Consider the following 19,336-nt stretch of genomic DNA (forward strand, 5'->3'; position numbering starts at 1 on the left):
AGACTTCACCTTCCAATGCAGTGGGTGCAGGTTCAATCCTTGGTCACGGAGCTTAAATCCCACATGCCTCGTGGCCAAAAAATCAAAAAAACATAAAACAGAAGTGATATTGTAACAAATTCAAAAAAACTTTAAAAATGGTCCACATCAGGAAAATCTTTTTTTTAAAAAAGTCAGTCTTGGAGGTGCCAAAGCAAGAGACCACCTTTCATTCCCTGCTGCCACTCTGAGGGTGGGAATTCAGGACCTGCTCAGGGGTTAACTGGGAGTTTGATGTCTGGGGCAGTCAGGGATTGGGTAGCACATCCTGGCCTCTTCCTGTTGGCCCGTGGGGCTGAGGGAGATCTCACTTCCTGCTGTTGGGAGGTGACTGGCAGGATGTAGGGGAGCGGGTGGGGGTGGCTGTATGAGCCAGCACTAAGCAGCCTGGGCCATTTCCCCACCCCAGAAAGAGGGAGGGAGGGGAGGAGGGAAGGCTGGTGTCTGGGAGTCTCTGTCCGCTCTCACACCCAGAGCAGAGGGGAGCTCTGACCCCCCTCGCTCCCACCAGCACTAACCTGGCACACCCAGGCTTTTAGAAAAAAATCAAAACAATCCTATGCATTGGCCCCTGCACTTCATAATTTCCATCTGCCTTCTTATCCACGGCCTGATGTCTTTCCTGCCATGTCTCTGACTGCAGGACAGGGTTTGGGGGATTATTGTTCCCGTTGGAAAGATGAGGAAACTGAGGCCCAGGGAGCTTACAATAAGCAACCTCCCTGGATCATACAGCAAATCAGTTCCAGGACTTAGGTCTCCAGAACCCAGGGGTCGTGGCAAGGTAAGGAGGGGTCAGTCAGAACCTTTTCAACTATCCTGGGTGGGCCACACAGAGGGCATAGGCCCTAGAGGAAAGGAACCAGGCTTCAGATCAGAGCCGGACCCAGCAGATATCCCAGGTCCTCCTCTCATTCACTGTGTCCCCTCCTTGGGTCAGCCTCTCCAATTGAGCGTGTTTTAAAAATCTGTATAACAGTGGTACCCCAATATTGTGAAGAATAAGTGAGATGAAATATGTAAAGTGCTCAGTCCAGAACCACAAAGGGAACCTTGCCTCTCTAATATTATTCTCTCAAGAGACAGTAAAACAGCCCAGGACACACAGGTAAATAGTTAATATTTATTGAGTACCTCACATGTGCCAAGAGCCTTTCTAAGTGCATTTAATTCTTACAAGGTCACAAGGCTGGTATTATGCCCATTTTACAGATGGGGAAATGGAGGCACAAGAGGTTACAGACCCAAGGTCATAACCCTAGTAAGTGACAAAGCCAGGATTCAAACTCAAACAGCCTGTCTCTGAAGCCCATGCATACCACCTCCCTTAATAGTAATGATTAATTTTTAAAATCATTACTTGCTCAGACACAATATTCCATAGTTTATGAAGCATTTTCCCACCCACTTCCATTTATTTCTCACCACACCAGCCCAGAGAGGAAGACAATGTTTACTCCTAATTTATAAAGGGGAGGGGGAAACTGAGGCTGTGAAAGGGGGAACTAACCTGTCTTGCCAAGGTCACACAGCAAGGTCGGTGGCAGAAGAGGGGGTGGAACCTGGGACTTCCCGACTCCAAATTCAGGGGACCATTCCCAGCCTTACTCAACTCCCAAGCCCCCTAAATAGCAAGCCTGCTGGCTGGAGGCCTTGGGGGCTTTCTCCCCAGGCCAGTTGCTCTGGCTGGGCTTCCACTGTTCAGCTGGAGGGTCCCAAGGCTGCGTCCTCCACCCACCCCACACCCCACCGCTCACTATCAGATGGGAGGGGCAGGAACTCCGGGACTGGTGGAGTTTCCGACGAGGCAGGAAAAAGAACAAAGGAACTGCATGGGGGGAGAAGGTGGAGGGGGGTGGCCAGGAGGGTGGCAGGAGTGGAGGGGACACTTCACCATGGAATATGAAGTCAAGAAAGGGAAAAAGGTAGGTGGGAGGTTGGAAGGGGTGCGGGGTAGAGACATGTACCCGGAGTTGGAGAAGTGGGAAGCCTGGGGGGAGGAGGGGAGTGATGGGCAGTGAGTGGCATCAGGAGGGCCTTTCTTCTTATTGGGAAAGACCTTCCTCTCCACCCTTGGGCAGCCAGACATTTGGGTTGAAAATTCCCTAACCCGTCCCCCTGGGTGGCCTGTGCCATCCCAGGAATGGACAGACGGAGAGGCACCTTCCAGGAAAATCCAGCCAGTCAAATTAGTTTGGGAGATATTCTCAACCTGCTTCCCTGGCGTTCCTGGGGGTTCCCTCCTGCAGCTTCTCAGACCGAGGAACAGATAGACAGCCACCCAACAAACCCAGTCCCCTGCTCCCTGCCTCCCCAGACAGAAGGACATCAGCCAGGGCAATTCTGTGCTATGAGGCTGCCTATCCAGGCTCGAGACACCTGCCTGCTCCCCGCCGCTGGTTCCAACTGAGCCTGCCCCCTCCCTATCTTTATATAGGGCCCAGTTCTGCTCCAAAGTCTTCAGCCTGGGGGTCATTCCCCCCACCGCTAGACCTTTACCCCTTCCTGACTCTCAGATATTTTCTAGTCTGGTTCTCTGGGCATCACACCTGTTTGTCTTTGTGGTCCAGGGAGCCTCTGGGATTCTGACTCCTACCCCCACCCCCACTGAGCCCTCTTCCCCCAGGAAACCTAGATCCAGCTGTTTGAAAAGACTCCCACATGAACTGTGAGGGCTCCGAAGGGAGACAAGACATAGGTGCTTATTCTCTCTTGGTTCATTCCTTTTATAGATATTTATTTATTCAGCACCTATTATGTGCCAGGCACTGTGCCTGGTGCTGGTGATAATGCACTTGGTGAGCAAAGTCAGACAAGGTCCCTGCTCCCTCCCTGAAGCTCACATTCTAGTGAGGGAGACAACTATTAATTTTTTTAAAAAACCAATTAATGTAAAACTGCACAAAAGTCTCCGTACACAGTGCTGGGGGACAGAATGTTAAGGGACCCAGCCCTAGGCTGGTCAGTTTGAGCTGAGATCTGATGGGTGGAAGGAAAGAGGACAGGGCAGAGTGTTTCCGGCAGAGGAACAGCATGTGCAAAGCCCCATGGTAGGAAGGAATGTAGCAAGTAGGAAGAACTGAAAGATGGCCCTATAGCTGGAGGGCAGGGGTTAGGGGCAGTGTGGGGTGAGATGAGGCTGGAGAAGTGGGCAGGGGTGGACCACTGCGGGCCACAGACAAAGCATTCACCTCCCCACTCCACTCACACATACACACATACTCCCACATACAGGATAAAGGCCTGGCTCCATAGCTGGCATTCGAGCCCTCTATGACTTGTTCATCTCGTCATTCAGCCACAGCTACAACACACCTTCTCCAGGCTCGTGCTCGCCCTTGCAGCCCCCAGAGTTTTGCACATGTTGTGCCCTCTGCTTGGGATGCCCGTGCCCACATCGCTTGTTCTCATTTCTCAGAGCTTCCACGTACTTCATCCAGGCTCCATGATACTGATTTTAAAACTTGAGCTGGGCCTGCAGCAGAATCACCTGGAGTGCTTGTTAATACACGGATCATTGGGTCTCATCCCAGGTTCTGACCCAATAGGTTTGGGATGGAGCGCAAGAATGTTGATTTCTCTTAAGTTCACAGGCGATGCTGCTGCTGCTGCTGCTGGAGACCCAGGAACCACACACTGAGAACCGCTGCTCTAGAGCAGGGCTCACACTTTCCTGGGAGTTTAAATTCTGTTGGGATGGGCTGGGGCCCTGAAATTTGCTCCTTTAACCTTGATCCAGGCCATTTTTATGCAGGTGCCCACTGGATTAAACTTCAAGGTACCTGTTAACCATTTCTAATATTTAGGAAAGCACAGAAAATAGCTTAAATACCTGTGCACCCACCACTCAGCCACACTGAATGTTAATATTTTTCTGTACTTGTCCCAGCCTGGGTGGGGCTTCCTTAAACCTCAGTCTGGGCCTGCACAGGGCTTCTACCCTCACCTGCGTGTTTAGAATGGAAGGTTTGGAGCCAGACTGCCCAAGGTGAACTATTGGTTCTACCGCTACTAGCTGGTGACCCTCTCTGAGGCTGTTTCTCCACCTATAAAATGGGAATCATAGAGCTGCCCCCTCTGCAGAGTTTTTGTAAGAATTAAATTAGGTAATGTCAGTAAAAGGCTGCACACGTAAGTGCTGAATAAGATCAAGTCAGTTGCTGTTATTACTGTTCTTCCCCCCACGCCCCCGCCTCCCCCAGGGCTTCGTGTCCCCCATCCGGAGGCTGGTGTTCCCGAAGGCTGGGCGCCGGGCAGCCTTTCGAAGCAGTGTGAGCCGCCGGCCCCTGCATTCGATGCCCCTTTATCCCCCCGACTACCTCATCGACCCCCAGATTCTGCTGTGTGACTATCTGGAGAAAGAGGTCAAGGTACTTTTGGGATGAGCGGGAGGGGTGGGAAGAATCTTGAGATAAGGGGTTGGGGGGAAAGTTTTCCTCAGCCCTCTTAGGTTACCTGGCTGGATCTGAAAATTAAACTGAACAAAGATTAACAGGAGAAAAGCACACACATTTTATTAAATTTTTACATGTACATGAGAGCCTTCAGAAGAGAATGGAAGACCCTGAGAAGTGACCAGAGCAGGAAGCTTTTATACTTTTTGATAAAGAAACAATAAATCTGTGAAGAATGGACAAGGCAGAGGGGTTTGGAGGGGGCTGGTAAATGGTGAAAGAGGAACAAGGTTTGTTTATACAGACTTCTCGGCCCTCAATTCCCTGTCCCTGGTGATAAGGATGTCTCCCTTCCTACTGGTACCCTGAAAGGAGGGTACCCTTCACCAGGGAGATTTATCGCCTGCTTTGAGGGAAGATGCTTGAGGTGGGGGAAGCTAGAGTGACCTTCCTGCTTCTGCTGTTTTCTCATACTCCTTCAGTTTAAGATATTCAGTGTGCCAAGGTGCCATATTTTAGGGAGGCATGTTCTGGATCCCATCAGGAAAGACCTTACCTCTCCCCCACACCAACCCCTGACCAGCCTGTCTCACACAGGGGAGGCTCAGGGGAAAGAGGCCTGGGTTCAAGGCAGCCTTGCCCCTGAATTATGCTGGGAACCCTCAATAAGTGACCTCCACCTGTTCAGCCTCAGTGTTGCCATCTCAACATGGGGCTCAAAGCCTACCCCGAGGGGAGAGCAGATGGGAAGGTGCCCTGTGCACCAAAAAGCCAGACCGTCCTGTGAGATTTTACTGCAGTGACATTGCTGCTACTTGGACAGTGTCCAGCTTAAAGGAAGCCAGTTCTGCAGGCCACATGGACTTAGGCCAACTCAAGGGCTTTACTTCTATTTCATGAACACCATGAAGGAGCAGTGGAGAATCCTCACTGCCCAATAAAGACTGATATGGGGGTAGGAGTGTCAGATTTAGCAAAAACAGGCACCCAGTTAAGTTTGAATTTTGGTGGGGGGAGGGATAAATTAGAGTTTGGGATTAACAGATACACACTACTATATATAAAATAGATAAACAACAAGGACCTATTGTATAACACAGGGAACTATATTCAATATCTTATAATAACCTATAATGGAAAAGAATATGTATTTGAATCACTTTGCTATATACCTGAAACTAACACTGTAAATCAATTATATTTCAACAAAAAAAATTTTTTTAATTTGAATTTCAGATCGGCGACGAGTACTTTTTAAGTATTGATATTAGTTGTTTATGTGAAAACCAAGTTTAACTGGCATCTTGTATTTTACCTGGCAGGCCTATATGAAGAGAAAAGCTAACTTAAAAAATTGGGAACTGAAATTTCATAGAGAATAAAAAGAAAAGAAATGGTATGATTGGTAGAATCACCTAGAAGAATAAAACTAAAAATATCTTAAAAAGTTAATTCTTATATTAAATAACATTTAAGTGTGATAACATTAAGCTATAACTAAGAATGAATGAAGAATTAATTAACTATTACTATTAATTTAATTTGGTGGCATCACTTTTCTGACAAAATTATATACTAATTGGATACAACATTCTTCCCTTCCCATTTGACTTCTGCAACAAGATCATAAAGAGGGCCAGTGACCTGCACAGTCAGTTGACACTGGTGCTTGGGGTGCACAGAGCCACTCAGGCCAAGCAGGAAATTCAAGCTATTCTAATGACTTTTGTTTCTGCCATAGCTAAATAACTATGTGCTCATAAAATAAGCTTATTTTAGCAAAAATAAGCTAGCAGTGAGAGGACTCTGGTGTGTGGAGTCCAGTTTTGCCCTTTTTAGCTCTATAATATTGGGCAGGTTATTTGGCTTTGCTGTGCCTTAGTTTTCTCATCCTTAAAGCGATGATGAATGAGTGCATAAAACTCTCAGGACTATGCCTGGCTCCTACGATGGCTTTAATTGCAGTTATTATCAGGCTATTATTATTAATTCAGATATTTTTATCTCAGTCTACCCGCACTGTGTCAGTGAGGAGGTCAGGGTCCTCCAAGGCTTCAGCGAGACCTCTCTCTGCCCTTTTCCCACCACCCCCGCCCCCGCCCCATTTCCATCCAGTTCCTGGGCCACCTCACCTGGGTCACCTCCTCACTGAACCCCTCCAGCCGGGACGAGCTCCTGCAGCTGCTGGACACGGCCAGGGTGAGGCTCCGGGAGAGGGGAGGGCAGGGTCTGGTCCCCTACCTCTCCCACCCGAGGCCCCCGGGACTCAGGAGATCCGACCCACCCCGCAGCAGCTGAAGGAGCTGCCGCTTAAGACCACGGCGGAGCAGGACAGCATCCTGAGCCTGTCGGCCCGCTGCCTGCTGCTCACCTGGCGCGACAACGAGGAGCTCATCTTGCGTATCCCCACGCACGAGATCGCCGCTGCCTCCTACCTGCAGGACGACGCGCTGCACCTGCTGGTGCTTAAGACCGGTACGGCAGGCGGGGCCTGGCAGGGACGGGGCGGGGGAGGTGAAGGAGTAGAGAAAGGGCCCAACACCTAGTCTTGGGCATGGGCGTGACCTGGGGCAGGGGCGGGGCCTGAGGCTGGATAATTGGGTGATGGAAAGACCTGACCAAACTACCCTGAGACTAGGGATAGGACATGGCTGTTTGCAAGAAGAGGAAGCCCAAGGTTGAGGCTTGAAGGGGGGGCGGGCTGACCCACCACCTTCGAAACGGTGGAGAAGCCAGAATCCTGAGGCCGGAAGTTAAAGGGCGTGATGAAGGGTGGTAACAAGGCTCTGAGGCTAGGAGGGAACCTGCGGCAGAGGCGGAGTCTCATCTAGGGGTGGGGCCATACACTGGGGAGGCGGAGCTCGCGGCAGAGGTATCTTGGTGGGAGATGTCAGACCCTGCCATACTAGGGGCGGGGCCTGAGGCCAGGGGAGGGGTTGAAGGGAAGCCGGAAGCCAAGGAGGTGTTCCTGAAACCCGGGACAGGGTCCGAGTTAAGGGTAAAGAAGGAGGGGACAGCCTGACCACTACTCTCAGACCAGACGGCAGCGTCTGGGAGGCAAGGGGCGTCGGAATGGGGTGGGGCGGGTGGGAACTGCTAAACCCAGGGGTGGAGCCTGAGGGTGGGGGCGGGACCCAAAAGTAAGGACCCGTAGTGGGGTGGGGTCCGGCCTCCTGACTTTGAAGCCAGGGGTGGAGCCTGAGGGTGGGGGCGGGGCCAGACAAGGCTGGACCCCTTCTCCGCCCAACCACCCCCGCAGCGGCGGGGTCAGGACGCTCAGCTGGCCTCGGGAGAGGGCTCTCAGCCCGGATCTCCTGCTTCTGACGGCCACCCGGCCTTTCCTAGGTCTGGGCGTGGACCCGGTGCCAGCCGGAGTAGACGCCAGCCCCGGCGGCGCGGGGCGCGACCCGGGCCCGCCCGGGGCGGCGCCCGAGAAGCGGCGGGTGGGCGCCACGGAGCGGCGCCACACCATCTGCAGCCTTGACTGGCGGATGGCGTGGGGCGGGAGCGCGGGCGCCGAGGCCCGGGCGGGGGGCGGCGGCGGCGGCAGCCTGGAGCGCCAGCGCGCCGGGGCGCGGGCGTCGGGCAGCTGGGAGCGGCGGCAGACGTTCAGCGGCAGCTGGGAGCGGCGGAACGGCGGCGGCGGCGGCGGCGGCGCCGCGGGCAAGCCGGGCGGCAGCTGGGAGCGGAGGCAGGCGGGAGGCGGCGGCAGCTGGGAGCGGCGCCACCCGGGCCCCAACCCGCTCGACCCGCAGGACCCCAGCCCCGACGCCTACTGCAACCTGGTCATCCTGGCTGTGGCCAACAGGGTGAGCCCGAGGGCATCCCGCGCCCCTGCGCCCTGCCTCCCCGGCGTGTCTTCACCGCCCCGCCCCCCGCCCCCCCCCCACCAAGTTCCTGGAGTCTACCCCAGCCCCTTTTCTTTTCCCTCCTTCGGCCCTACTGCCCAGAACTTCAGATAATACCTGTGTGCCCATGACGCCAGAAGGCTTTTACTCCAGCCCCAGGACACCTCCCCCTTGCTGTCCCAATGGGATGAAAGCTCAAAATGGCCCAGACATGATCTAACCCCTCATCCAGCCCTGCTCCTTCTCCAAAGTCGTCAGTGTCCACACTACCACAGTAACAATCATGAGGACAGTAATCACCATCACGAATTCAGTGCCGACCTGTGCCAGACAGGAATCCAGCATTAAGTCATTTCATTCTCACAGTAACCCCTAGAGGCAAATATTACCACCATTCCCATTCTATAGAGAAGGAAACAGACCCAGAGGCTAAGCAACTTGTGCAAGGTCACACAGGAAGCAGGTGGTGATTTCAGCATTGGGACCCAGAAGTTCAGAGCCTGTACTCTTGATAACAATGGCCATCACCCAAGGCAGAAGACTTCCGGCCATTCTTGCCCCACCCCCCATCCTCCACATTCACCCTTGCTTTTATTCATTTGACCATGTTCATTGAGCGCCAGCTTGTACTAGGCATTGGGCTAGGTGCCATGGATACAGAGATGAACAAAGACATATTTAGTGCCCTCCCTTAGGGAGCTCACCATCTAGCAGACACCTCCAAACCCTGAGCCTTGTAAGCTGTTTCTCTGGCCCAGGGCCCTGAACTCCCTCTATATATAAACCCCACATGGTGAACAAAACAGACACCATGCCTGTCTAGAGAGAGAGGTGGATAGTAACCAGTAAACTCAGGCTCTGGTGCTGACTTGAAACATTTTCTCACTTGGTGTCCAGATCTGCACATTCTCCTGGTTTTCCTACCTCCCTGGCTGCTACTTCTCAAGAGCTGGTGCCTCCTCTTCTCACCAGTCTCTTGAGGTTGGACTGTCCCAGGCTTAGACCTTGATCCTCTTTCTCCTTTATCTACACTCATTTCTAGGTGGCCTTCTCTAGTGAGAACTCCCCCAAATGTTACCTCCCACCAAATCTCCACATCTGTGTCTCCACTCAGTCTCTCCGTTCAAAGGTCTAACGACCAGAGCTGAGCGCCCAGCCTTCTCCCCAGACCTGCTCCTCCCTTGTTCTCCCTGTCTTGATGAATGGCAGCTCTGTCCTTCCATTGCTCAGACCAAAACCCTGCAGCACTCCTTGGCTCCTGTCTCTCACACAACCCATATCCACTCTGTCAACAAATCCTGTTGGCCCTATTTCTAAAATATAACCAAAGTGCATCTACTTCTCCCCACGCTCCATTGTCCATCCCCCCAGGTCCATGCTCCATCTTCCCCCATCTGGGTCATTCACTCACCCCTCACTGGTTTGGCCATTGCTCAGAATCTGTTCCCCCACACGGTCAGAGAAGTCCTGTTAACACAAAAGTCACATCGTGTCACTGCTCAAAACCTTTCAGTGGCTCCCCAGTTCACTCAGAGTAAAATCTAATGTCCTTACAACTGTTTATAAGGCCACCTACCTTATAATGGTGGCCTAGCCACCATCCTCATTTCCTCTCTAGCCTCATCTCAAGACACCTGTGCATTCTGGATGGTTCACTGTGGTATCCCCGGCCCCCAGGACAGTGCCTGGCACATGATAGGTGCTCAATAAATATACTGAATAGATGGATTAGTGGGTACTATGTTACTAAACCTTGTGATGGGGACCAAGTAGAAAAGCAGGTTGCAATGATAATGAGGGACGAGATCCATTTTCCAGAGGGAAAGTGAGTTTGTGCCTTTTAAACTGAAATGTGTAAGAGAGAAGGAAGCAGCAGGGCAAAGAGTCAAGAAAGTAAATTCCAGGCAGAGGGAACAGTGTACCCTGTTTACCCACTGGGCTGTGAGGGCTTTAGGCCTCATCTAATTCACCTCTGAGACTCCACAGCCTGGCCCAGTGCTTGCCACACAGTGGGACTAAATAATAATTTGTGGAATGAGTAAATAAATAAGGGTTGTTTTCTAGGAGTAACTGAGCCTCTGGCCTCCAATCTGAGGCATCATGGTCCCAAGGAGGGTACAGGAGTTAGAGTCAAAAAACCTGGGTGCCAATATTAACCAAAGCCATGAGCCTGCTGGGTGAGCCTGGGCAAGTCACTTAACCACTCTAAGCCTCCATGTCTTTCATTATAAAATAAGGATGCCCTCTTCCCTGTCCATTTGGTAGAGCTATTATAAGGGTCAATCCTGGTTTAATGATAATTTCACTACCTCATCCCAAAATGCCTGTCCTGGGTTACATTTTAATTTACTCCCTGGACTGGCTTTTTTAGAAGCACAATATAAGAAGTGGCTTCATGAAGTTGGTCTCTTCATTAGTTGTTGTCTTTCCATGTCTCTTGCTTAAAGACTTAAAGAGGTAAATCAAAGAGGCAAATTCCTCTTCAAATTTGCGATCTCAAAAAAGTTGCACCCAAGAACTTAAATGCCTTCCTTCTATCAGGGACTGAACTTTATGTGTTCATCCTGCTTCCATTTTTGCCTTGGGTGCCAGGAAGCTCATATCTAAATATGGCATAGTAACTCTGTTGAGCAGTAGTAACTCTGTTGAGCCTAACATTTTTATACAGTTAATTCTTCCTTTCCTCTTAACTAGGCATTAGGAGACCTGGGTTCTAGTTCTGGCTAATCACTTTACCTCTCTGGGCTTCAGCTTCCTACGTGTAAATTAAACTAAATTAGGGCTTATTTTAGATAAGCTTCAGGAGGCCCCATAATTCTCCCAGAAATTTGGGGTGCATGTGTGCATTTTTCAGGGCAGAAGAGTTACCTTTGTCACTGGATTCTGTAAAGGCTAGTGAGTGGCTATTTCTATAAAGGCCACCCAGAGCGTGGCCATATAATTTTGATGAAAAATGTCCTCAAAGTCAGTTTAAAGGCTCCCATAGTTGTGTGCGTGCCCTTGTGTGCCTCCTCACACTGCGTCTTTAGGAAGCAGGGGCATCATGGTCCCTGGAGAAGGCCTGAGCTCTGTCCTCCTCTCTGGGCCAGGATGCTGCAGAGGAGTCCTGCGCCCTCATCTGTCAGGTCTTCCAGATCATCTACGGGGACCAAAGCATCGAATGCGTGGACCGGGCCGGCTACCACTACACGTCCACACCTGAACGGCCGTGGCTCTGCAGCCGCAGTGAGTACTCCAACTCCTGGCGGCCCCTCCTGTGAAACATCCTGAAAGGCCAGAGGAGGGGCGGGGTGTCCCAGGACTGGGGCCAATGAAAGCCCTTAGGGGTCCTGACCTCTACAGCAATTACAGCATACCCCCGATATGTCACTAAAATAAAATGTCAAATTTCATAATGACCCCAAACGTAGTTTCAGAATGAGACCCTCAGAGCTGAACTCTCTCTCCCTTTTGTTTTTTGGTGTCCCCGCTTTGCCAAAACCTAAGCACATGCATTGTCAGTTTACTGAGCCATCTAGTCCCACTAGGACTCTAGGTCAAAACCAAGATTTCCAGACTGGTCCTTGAATGCCTTCAAGGGCTGGAATGAGAATGAGACCAATAGAGGTATTCGTTGATCACCAACTATGTGCCAAGCACAGGGCCGATGCACCGAATCTTATTTAATCCACATAACAACCTTGTCTGTCCTGTTTGCCACTGTATCCCCTGTGCCTAACACAGGACCAGGGACGGATGCTCAAGGCGTATTTTCTGAATGGATGAAAGAACGCTCTGAGGCCTTATGAATACAATTTTTACAGATGAGGACATTAAGGCTCAGAGTAGTCAATAAATATCTCAGGGTCACACAGCTGGTAAATGGCAGAGTCAGCATTCAAACGCAGGTGCATCTGATTCTAAAGCTTCCATCTGCAACAGCCTCACTCCCCATGCTGCCTTCAGGGCCATTAAGTGAACGTCCTCAGCCACAGCCCCCTGAGCGCGGTCCCTGTTTGCATAGCTCAGGCAATGGGGAGCCGGCTCCTTCCTTCTGGAGGCACTCACATCTGTGGGAACTGTGGTTATTGAGAATTAGGGAAAGTTCATTGACTCTCCCAGGGATGATGGACAAATGAAGGAGATAACTCAACAGATATTTCAACAAATTCATTCATTCAACAAGTATTTCTTGAACACCTGTCTGTCGGATCCTGCTAATCCCGAGGATGTACTGGCGAGTAAAGCCAGATGTGGCCCTCCCTCTGAGGCATGCAGTGCTGAAGTAGGCCGACAGTAATTAAATAGTTACACAAATAAAATGTAACCACACACCGTGTCATGAGAATGTATAATGAGGAACCAGCGGGGCCTGGAAAGTCAGGGGAGTGTCCTGAGGAAGTGACACTAAGTGAGCCACGATGGGCAGGGGGAGGCCAGTAGCTGGATTCACTGAGATGACAGGGACAGGGACAGAGAAAGCTCTCTGTACCTGGTGCTCCTTCCTCCTCTTGATTTTGAGCTCCTTGCCCTCAAAGTTCTTTTTTCGCTCTCTCAAACATATACAGTTTACAAAGCGCTACCTCACCTGTTCCCTGGCTTGCTCTCCCCAAGGCCCCCCTGAGGTAGGCAGGAAGGTGGTATTGTCCCAACCTTGGGGAAGTTGAGTGCCAGGAGAGGAGAGGTGCGTTGCCCAAGGTTGGCTGTGTGTTGCCGGTGGGGGCAAGAATCATGGTCAGAAACTTCCAGTGGCTGCCCATTTCACCCAGAGTGAAAGCTAACACCCGTGCGGTCACTAACAAGGCCATTCACGCTCCAGCCGCCATCCTTACTCCAGGGTGGGGCTGAGCTTGGGGCCTCAGGGAGCCAGAGATGTTGGCCCCCGCTTTGCCGCCTCTGACCGCCCTCTGTCTGCTGCCCCCAGGTGAGAGCTGCCGCACGGATGGGACTTACGCCTATGATGCCGACTTCAGCTGCTGCAGCTCCTTGTGGGTACCGTCCTTCTCAGGGACCCCACTCTGGTCCCCTCTGTCCCTGCACAAACAGGGTTGCTCTTCTAGCATTCTTGAGCCCCTACAGGCAAGAAAGGGTGGGAGAAAGTGACTCCATCTTGATTTGTGCTGAGATGCTAGGCCCTGAGGGTGCGGGGAACCTGAACTTCCCAGGCTCTGGTGAGCTTATAGGATCTGAACCCCTGAGAGACAGACAGGGCAGCCACAACTCACAACTAGGTTCACATGGGCCTGCAGCTCTTTCCCAGTCATCCAGACACAGTGGCCTGCAGAGGCCAAAATCACAGCTAATGCCAAAAAGTCATTTTGGCTCTATGGAATAGAGAATCCTAAAAAAGAGTAGCTTTAAAAAGGATAAAGCTTTTTCCCCGTCTCTTACATAAAATACACAAGGAGTTTATGGCCTTATGGTCATTAAGGGCTCGGGCTTATCTTTTCCTCCCTCTCTAACACTTGCTTCCATCCTCAAGGTCACCTCATGGGCCCAGATAGTGGCTATAGCTCCAGCCATCACAGTAGCATACCAGGAATCTCTTTAAAGAAAGAGCTTTGCTAGAAATCCTACCTGACGGCTTCTGCTTACATCTCATTGGCCAGAACTTGGTCTCATGGCCATAACTAGCTATAAGCAAGTCTGGAAAATGTAGGTTTAAAAAAAAAAAATCTCACTTGGGAACATTGTCCAGGGTTCTATTTAGGGTGACCGACCACCCCAGTTTGCCCAGGATTTAGGGGTTCCCCCAAACATGGAAGTTTCAGTGCTGTAACCAGGAAAGTCCCAGGAAAACTGGGACAAGTTGGTCACCTTAGTTCTGTTACTAAGGCCTTTGGCTTGACAAGGGACAGTCTCTGCCAATGATATAGGCTTACTTCCCCCCGCCCCCCTTTTCAGAGGCAATATACTTGCTTAATACTGTGCACTCTTAGGCCAGTTCTTAAACAACCTGCTATCTGCTAGAGAGATGACAGTCATGACAATGACTAACTTTAGAACTTGCTGTCTGCCAAGTGCTATTCTATAATGCACCTCATTTTTTTTGTTTTGTTTTTTTTTGTTTTGCGTTACGCGGGCCTCTCACTGTTGTGGCCTCTCCCATTGCGGAGCACAGGCTCCAGACGCACAGGCTCAGCGGCCATGGCTCACGGGCCTAGCCGCTCCGTGGCATGTGGGATCTTCCCGGACCGGGGCACGAACCCGTGTCCCCTGCATCGGCAGGCAGACTCTCAACCACTGCGCCACCAGGGAAGCCCTGCACTTCATTTTTAAAATCAACATAGCAACATTACAGTAGCTACTGTTTATTTACTGCTTAGTCCATGACTCTAAGTACTTTACAAATATTAACTCCTCTGTTTCTTACAATGACACCAATTTTTTTTTTTTTTTTTTTTTTTGCGATACGCGGGCCTCTCACTGTTGTGGCCTCTCCCGTTGTGGAGCACAGGCTCCGGACGCGGAGGCTCAGCAGCCATGGCTCACGGGCCTAGCCGCTCCGTGGCATGTGGGATCTTCCCAGACCGGGGCACGAACCCGTGTCCCCTGCATCGGCAGGCAGACTCTCAACCACTGCGCCACCAGGGAAGCCCAATGACACCAATTTTTATCATCCCATTTTACAGATAGAGAAACTGAAGAATAGAGAAGTTAAGTAACTTGACCCAAGGTCAAGCAGCTAGTAAGTTGTAGGCCTGCGATTTGAACCCAGACAGGCTGGCTCCAGAATCCACACTAAGCGTATACTGCTTCTCTGGAGGTAATAATTGAAGATGGTTCTGGAACAATGTAGAGACCAGGAGGCAGGAGCCCAAGGTTGACTTTTATTTAAGCAATATTTATTGAGTACCTACCATGTGCCAGGCACTGTGCTCTGTGCTAGGGATACAGTGGGGAGCAAGACAAGGACGAGGCCTGTGCTTGGCACACAGTAGGTACTCAACAAACAGAGAAAACCAGGTCCCTGCTCTTGCATGGTTTACAAGGTAGCACAGGAGACAATGAAATCATTATTTAGTAATAATAAGCATCAACAGTAATAAACACTCAAGAGAAGCTCAGAGTGCTGTGAGAGAGGCTGTGGAAACCCTACCTCATCTGGGGAGTCAGGAGGGCCTCTCCGAGGAGATGACACTTGAACTGAGACCTGACAGATAAAAGGGGGAAGAGCGCTCCAGGTACAGGGAACAGCAAGTGCAAGGATGCTGAAGCGGGATCCACTTGGCATGTTTGAGGAGCAGCCAGGAGGCCACTATGGCTGCAGCAGAGGGTGTGAAGGACAGAGTGGTTAGAGAGGAGATCTGGTGGGGGCATCGGAAAGGCCTTCATTGTCATGGGTAGACTTACAGACTTTGTGACCACATTTGACAGAGGGTCTAACCCATTCTAGAGGGATCAGGGAAAACTTTCCTCAGGAGGTGACATTTAAGATCCAATGGTGAGGAAGAGTTAGCTGAGCAAAAGACGGAAAGAGAGGCATTCCAGGCAGAGGGAACAGCATGTGCAAAGGCCCAGAGGTGAGGAGGTACTTGGAAGGCAGGGTGACCTGAGCACAAACAGCAAGGGGGAGACGAGGCTTGAGAGGTGGTGCATGGCCAGATCATATGGGGCCTTGAAGGCCAAAATGGGATATAGGATGAGGCCCCAGGCCCAGAGCACTGGTGGCTGCGCCCTCCCACCTTCAGCCTACCACATGGAGAGGAGCTGGAGGGAGGCGAGTGAGGGCCCCTTCCCCCCCTGTCTCTGCAGCAATGGCTCCCAGGACACATTTGAAGCCTGTTACAGCGGCACGTCCACACCCTCTTTCCATGGCTCCCACTGCAGCGGCAGCGACCACAGCAGCCTGGGCCTCGAGCAGTTGCAGGATTACATGGTCACGGTGAGCTGGGGCAGGCAGTGCGAACAGCATAAGCAAGGGCCTGGAGAACACATGGGGTATTTCAGGCATCATGAATAATTCTGGACATAACTGAAGCATAAGACCTGAGGTCAGGGCAGGGCATGAGGTTAGGAGAGCAAACAGAGTCAGCTGTGAAAGGCCTTAAGTAATGTCAACTAGCACTGAGTGTTGACTTTATACCAAGCACTGTTCTGAGCACCTTTAATGCATCATTTCTTTTCATCCTTTCAACAACCCAAGAAGGAAATGCCTTCATTATCCTCACTCCTCACGTTGCAGATGAAGAAAGCGAGGGTTAAGGAGGTTGTCACCTACCCACGATCACAGAGCTGGTCAGTGAAGGGGCCAGGATTTGAAATCGGGCAGCTTGAGTCCACATCCCATTCTTAGATGCAGCCCAAGGGGTCTGGATGTCCCCCAGTAGGCCGGGTTTTCACAGGAGGGCTGGGCTGGATACACCTTTAGCGAGGGCTCTGGGTCTTTTAGGCAGGGGTTGGGTGGGGGTTGCTCTTGGGATTAATCTCGAATGGTGTCCCTGACAGTTGCGGAGTAAGCTGGGGCCCCCTGAGATCCAGCAGTTTGCGCTGCTGCTGCGGGACTACCGGCTGGGGCTGCCCATCCAGGACTATTGTGCAGGCCTGCTGAAGCTCTACGGAGACCGGCGCAAGTTCCTCCTGCTTGGTGAGCCCCCTGCCCAGGCTGGGAGTGTTTACTCTTTATCCCTCGGCCTCCCATAAAGCCGACATCATGAGATCCATGAGGCAAACAGGGAAACCAAAGTGCAGAGAGGGGAAGAGACTTGCCTGCAGTCAGAGCCGGGAGAGAGAGCACAGGTGTAACCATTTCACCTTCACAGCAAAGCTGGGAGAGGATATGATTCTTCCCATTCTACTCCATGAGGAATCTGAGGCTCAGAGAGGCTAAGGAACTCTTCCCACTGATTCTTCCGTGGGAGGGGAAGGCTTGACCCCGAGGAATCACCCTGCCCCTCGGCCTGCAGGGATGCGGCCCTTCATTCCGGACCAGGACATCGGCTACTTCGAGGGCTTCCTGGAGGGCGTGGGCATCCGCGAGGGCGGCATCCTCACCGACAGCTTCGGCCGCATCAAACGCAGCATGAGCTCCACGTCGGCATCAGCCGTGCGCAGCTACGACGGCGCGGCCCAGCGGCCCGAGGCGCAGGCCTTCCACCGGCTGCTGGCTGACATCACGCACGACATCGAGGCGCTGGCCCCAGACGACGACGACGAAAGCACTGACGAGGAGGCCCGGGGCTCCCCGAGCGGGGGCGACGCGGCCGAGGACAACTACCTGTAGCCTGTGCCACCGCCCATGCGGAGGGCGGGGAAGGGTGTGGCCCCAAGACCCCGCCCCTGAGTCTCACTCACCATTGCCTGTGGGACCCCATCCCCAGACCTCCTCCTCAAACCCCAACCGGGTCTCCACCCTCCCGGGGTCTCTGTCCCTACTCCCGGGGCTCCGGTCGCTGCAGTACCGAGAATGTCCTGCAGGGGGCGGGATCCTAACCGGGACTTGGCAGCCCCTAGGCCGGCTGGGGTGGACTGCGATCTTCTTTGTCCCACTAGCCCCGAGGGTTCGGCCTCTGGACTCTCCCTCCTCCTCGAGACTCCGCAGCTTTCTGGAGACCAAGGGAGGGATGAAGAGTGGGCTCCACCTGCTGGCCGGTTGAGAAAATAATTCTCAGAGCCCAAAGACCTCTGTTCCTCTTATTTTACAGTTTGAGAAACAGGTTCAAGAGAAGGGACTTGAGGGAGTCTCCTGATTCCCCTTAGATACTACCTCAAACTGACCATACTAAATGGTGTAGAGGGTCTTTTTAAAGCTCTAAAAGGCAGGGTCTCCCCTTCGCAGGTGGAATTAGATCGTTAGTGTGGAATAGAGGTTTCTTTCTACTGAGAGTCAACCCAGAGGTGGACGATTTGGGTCTCAGTCCTGGCGCTAAGGCTCTGAACAGGTTGCTTGTCCAGATCTTGCATTTGGAGCCAGACAGGCTAGGCCTCCTGTCTGGTAGCAGTTCTAGCCTCTCTGCGTCTCCATTTCCTCTTCTGACCATGAAGTCGGCCCCACCCACCTCACAGGGGGGTCATAGGGATGACTGAAGGTCAAGACTTTAGTGCTGGGTCTAGCACATGATAAGCACTCAATAAATGCTGTTCCCTTCCATATCGAACACTTTCTGACTCAGTTTACCTGTCTTTACCTGTGTGCAATGGGACAGGAACTGAGGTGGAGGTGAGAAGCCCCTCAGGGAGTTCACAGTTTGGGAGGAGGAAATAGGAATTGCCCCTCACAGCTCTATTACACCCTGGCTCTGTGCTCGAGGCCCAAATGAAAAGTACCCAAGATTCCGCAGACAAGCCGTCGCATCTGGGGTAGTCAAAGAAGTCTGAAGACAGGGCTGGAGGGGAAGAGAAGTCAGCATAAGGACAGGACTCAGCACAGCCTCAGTAAAGGCTCAGAGGCTGAAAGAAAGAAGCCCTGAGAAGAGGCAAGAGAATTGCATAGAAGAGCTAAAATTTATTTGTAGAACTTTACATGGCCTTCCATGGCCAGACACAGGGTACTTACCGTGAGGTAGGTACTATTATCACGATTGTTAAAATAATATCATTATTATTATTAGGGCTTCAGATACAGAGAGTTCCTTGAGTTATACTCAGTTCGTGGCAAATGACCATCCCATCATAACTGATCCATGAAAGGCCCTTCTGATGTCTTACTTTGTTTTTTATTCCCCGAACTCCATCCACAGATCCCCACAATCCTTCCCCTCCCTACAATAGGCACCCACTCCTATGTGTTGATATATATCCCTGGACATAAAATGTACAATGTCTTCTGTGTGTGTGTTTATATTACGTAACTGGTATTGCATAAGGATCTCATTCTGTTGTTTCCTTTTTCACTCCATAATATGTTTTTAAGATCTACTCATGTTGGGACTTCCCTGGTGGTGCAGCCGTTAAGAATCTGCCTGCCAATGCAGGGGACATGGGTTTGAGCCTTGGTCCGGGAAGATCCCACACACCATGGAGCAACTAAGCCCGGGCGCCACAACTACTGAGCCTGTGCTCTAGAGCCCGCGCGCCACAACTACTGAAGCCCGCGCACCTAAAGCCCGTGCTCTGCAACAAGAGAAGGCACCACAA

At 51.7% G+C, this 19,336-nt stretch overlaps 1 protein-coding gene across 2 annotated transcripts; it reads left to right on the forward strand.

The window, feature by feature from the left end:
- Window positions 1-1,934: 1,934 nt before the first annotated feature.
- Window positions 1,935-17,483, forward strand: CCM2L (CCM2 like scaffold protein; the record flags this gene model as incomplete). 2 transcript variants are annotated; one of them, XM_079719733.1, is made up of 10 exons in its annotated part: window positions 1,935-1,964; window positions 4,242-4,409; window positions 6,549-6,632; window positions 6,725-6,908; window positions 7,779-8,242; window positions 11,371-11,506; window positions 13,185-13,248; window positions 16,016-16,145; window positions 16,709-16,847; window positions 17,167-17,483. In XM_079719733.1, 10 exons carry the CDS (start codon window positions 1,935-1,937, stop codon window positions 17,481-17,483), a joined length of 1,716 nt encoding a protein of 571 aa, XP_079575859.1. The 2 variants fall into 2 exon arrangements, with proteins under 2 accessions (XP_079575859.1, XP_079575860.1); XM_079719734.1 differs by lacking the exons at window positions 13,185-13,248; window positions 17,167-17,483 and having other exon boundaries at window positions 16,709-16,811.
- Window positions 17,484-19,336: the final 1,853 nt, after the last annotated feature.

The sequence above is a fragment of the Hyperoodon ampullatus genome, assembly GCF_949752795.1.
Source record: "Hyperoodon ampullatus genome assembly, chromosome: 14".
Classification (NCBI taxonomy): domain Eukaryota; kingdom Metazoa; phylum Chordata; class Mammalia; order Artiodactyla; family Ziphiidae; genus Hyperoodon; species Hyperoodon ampullatus.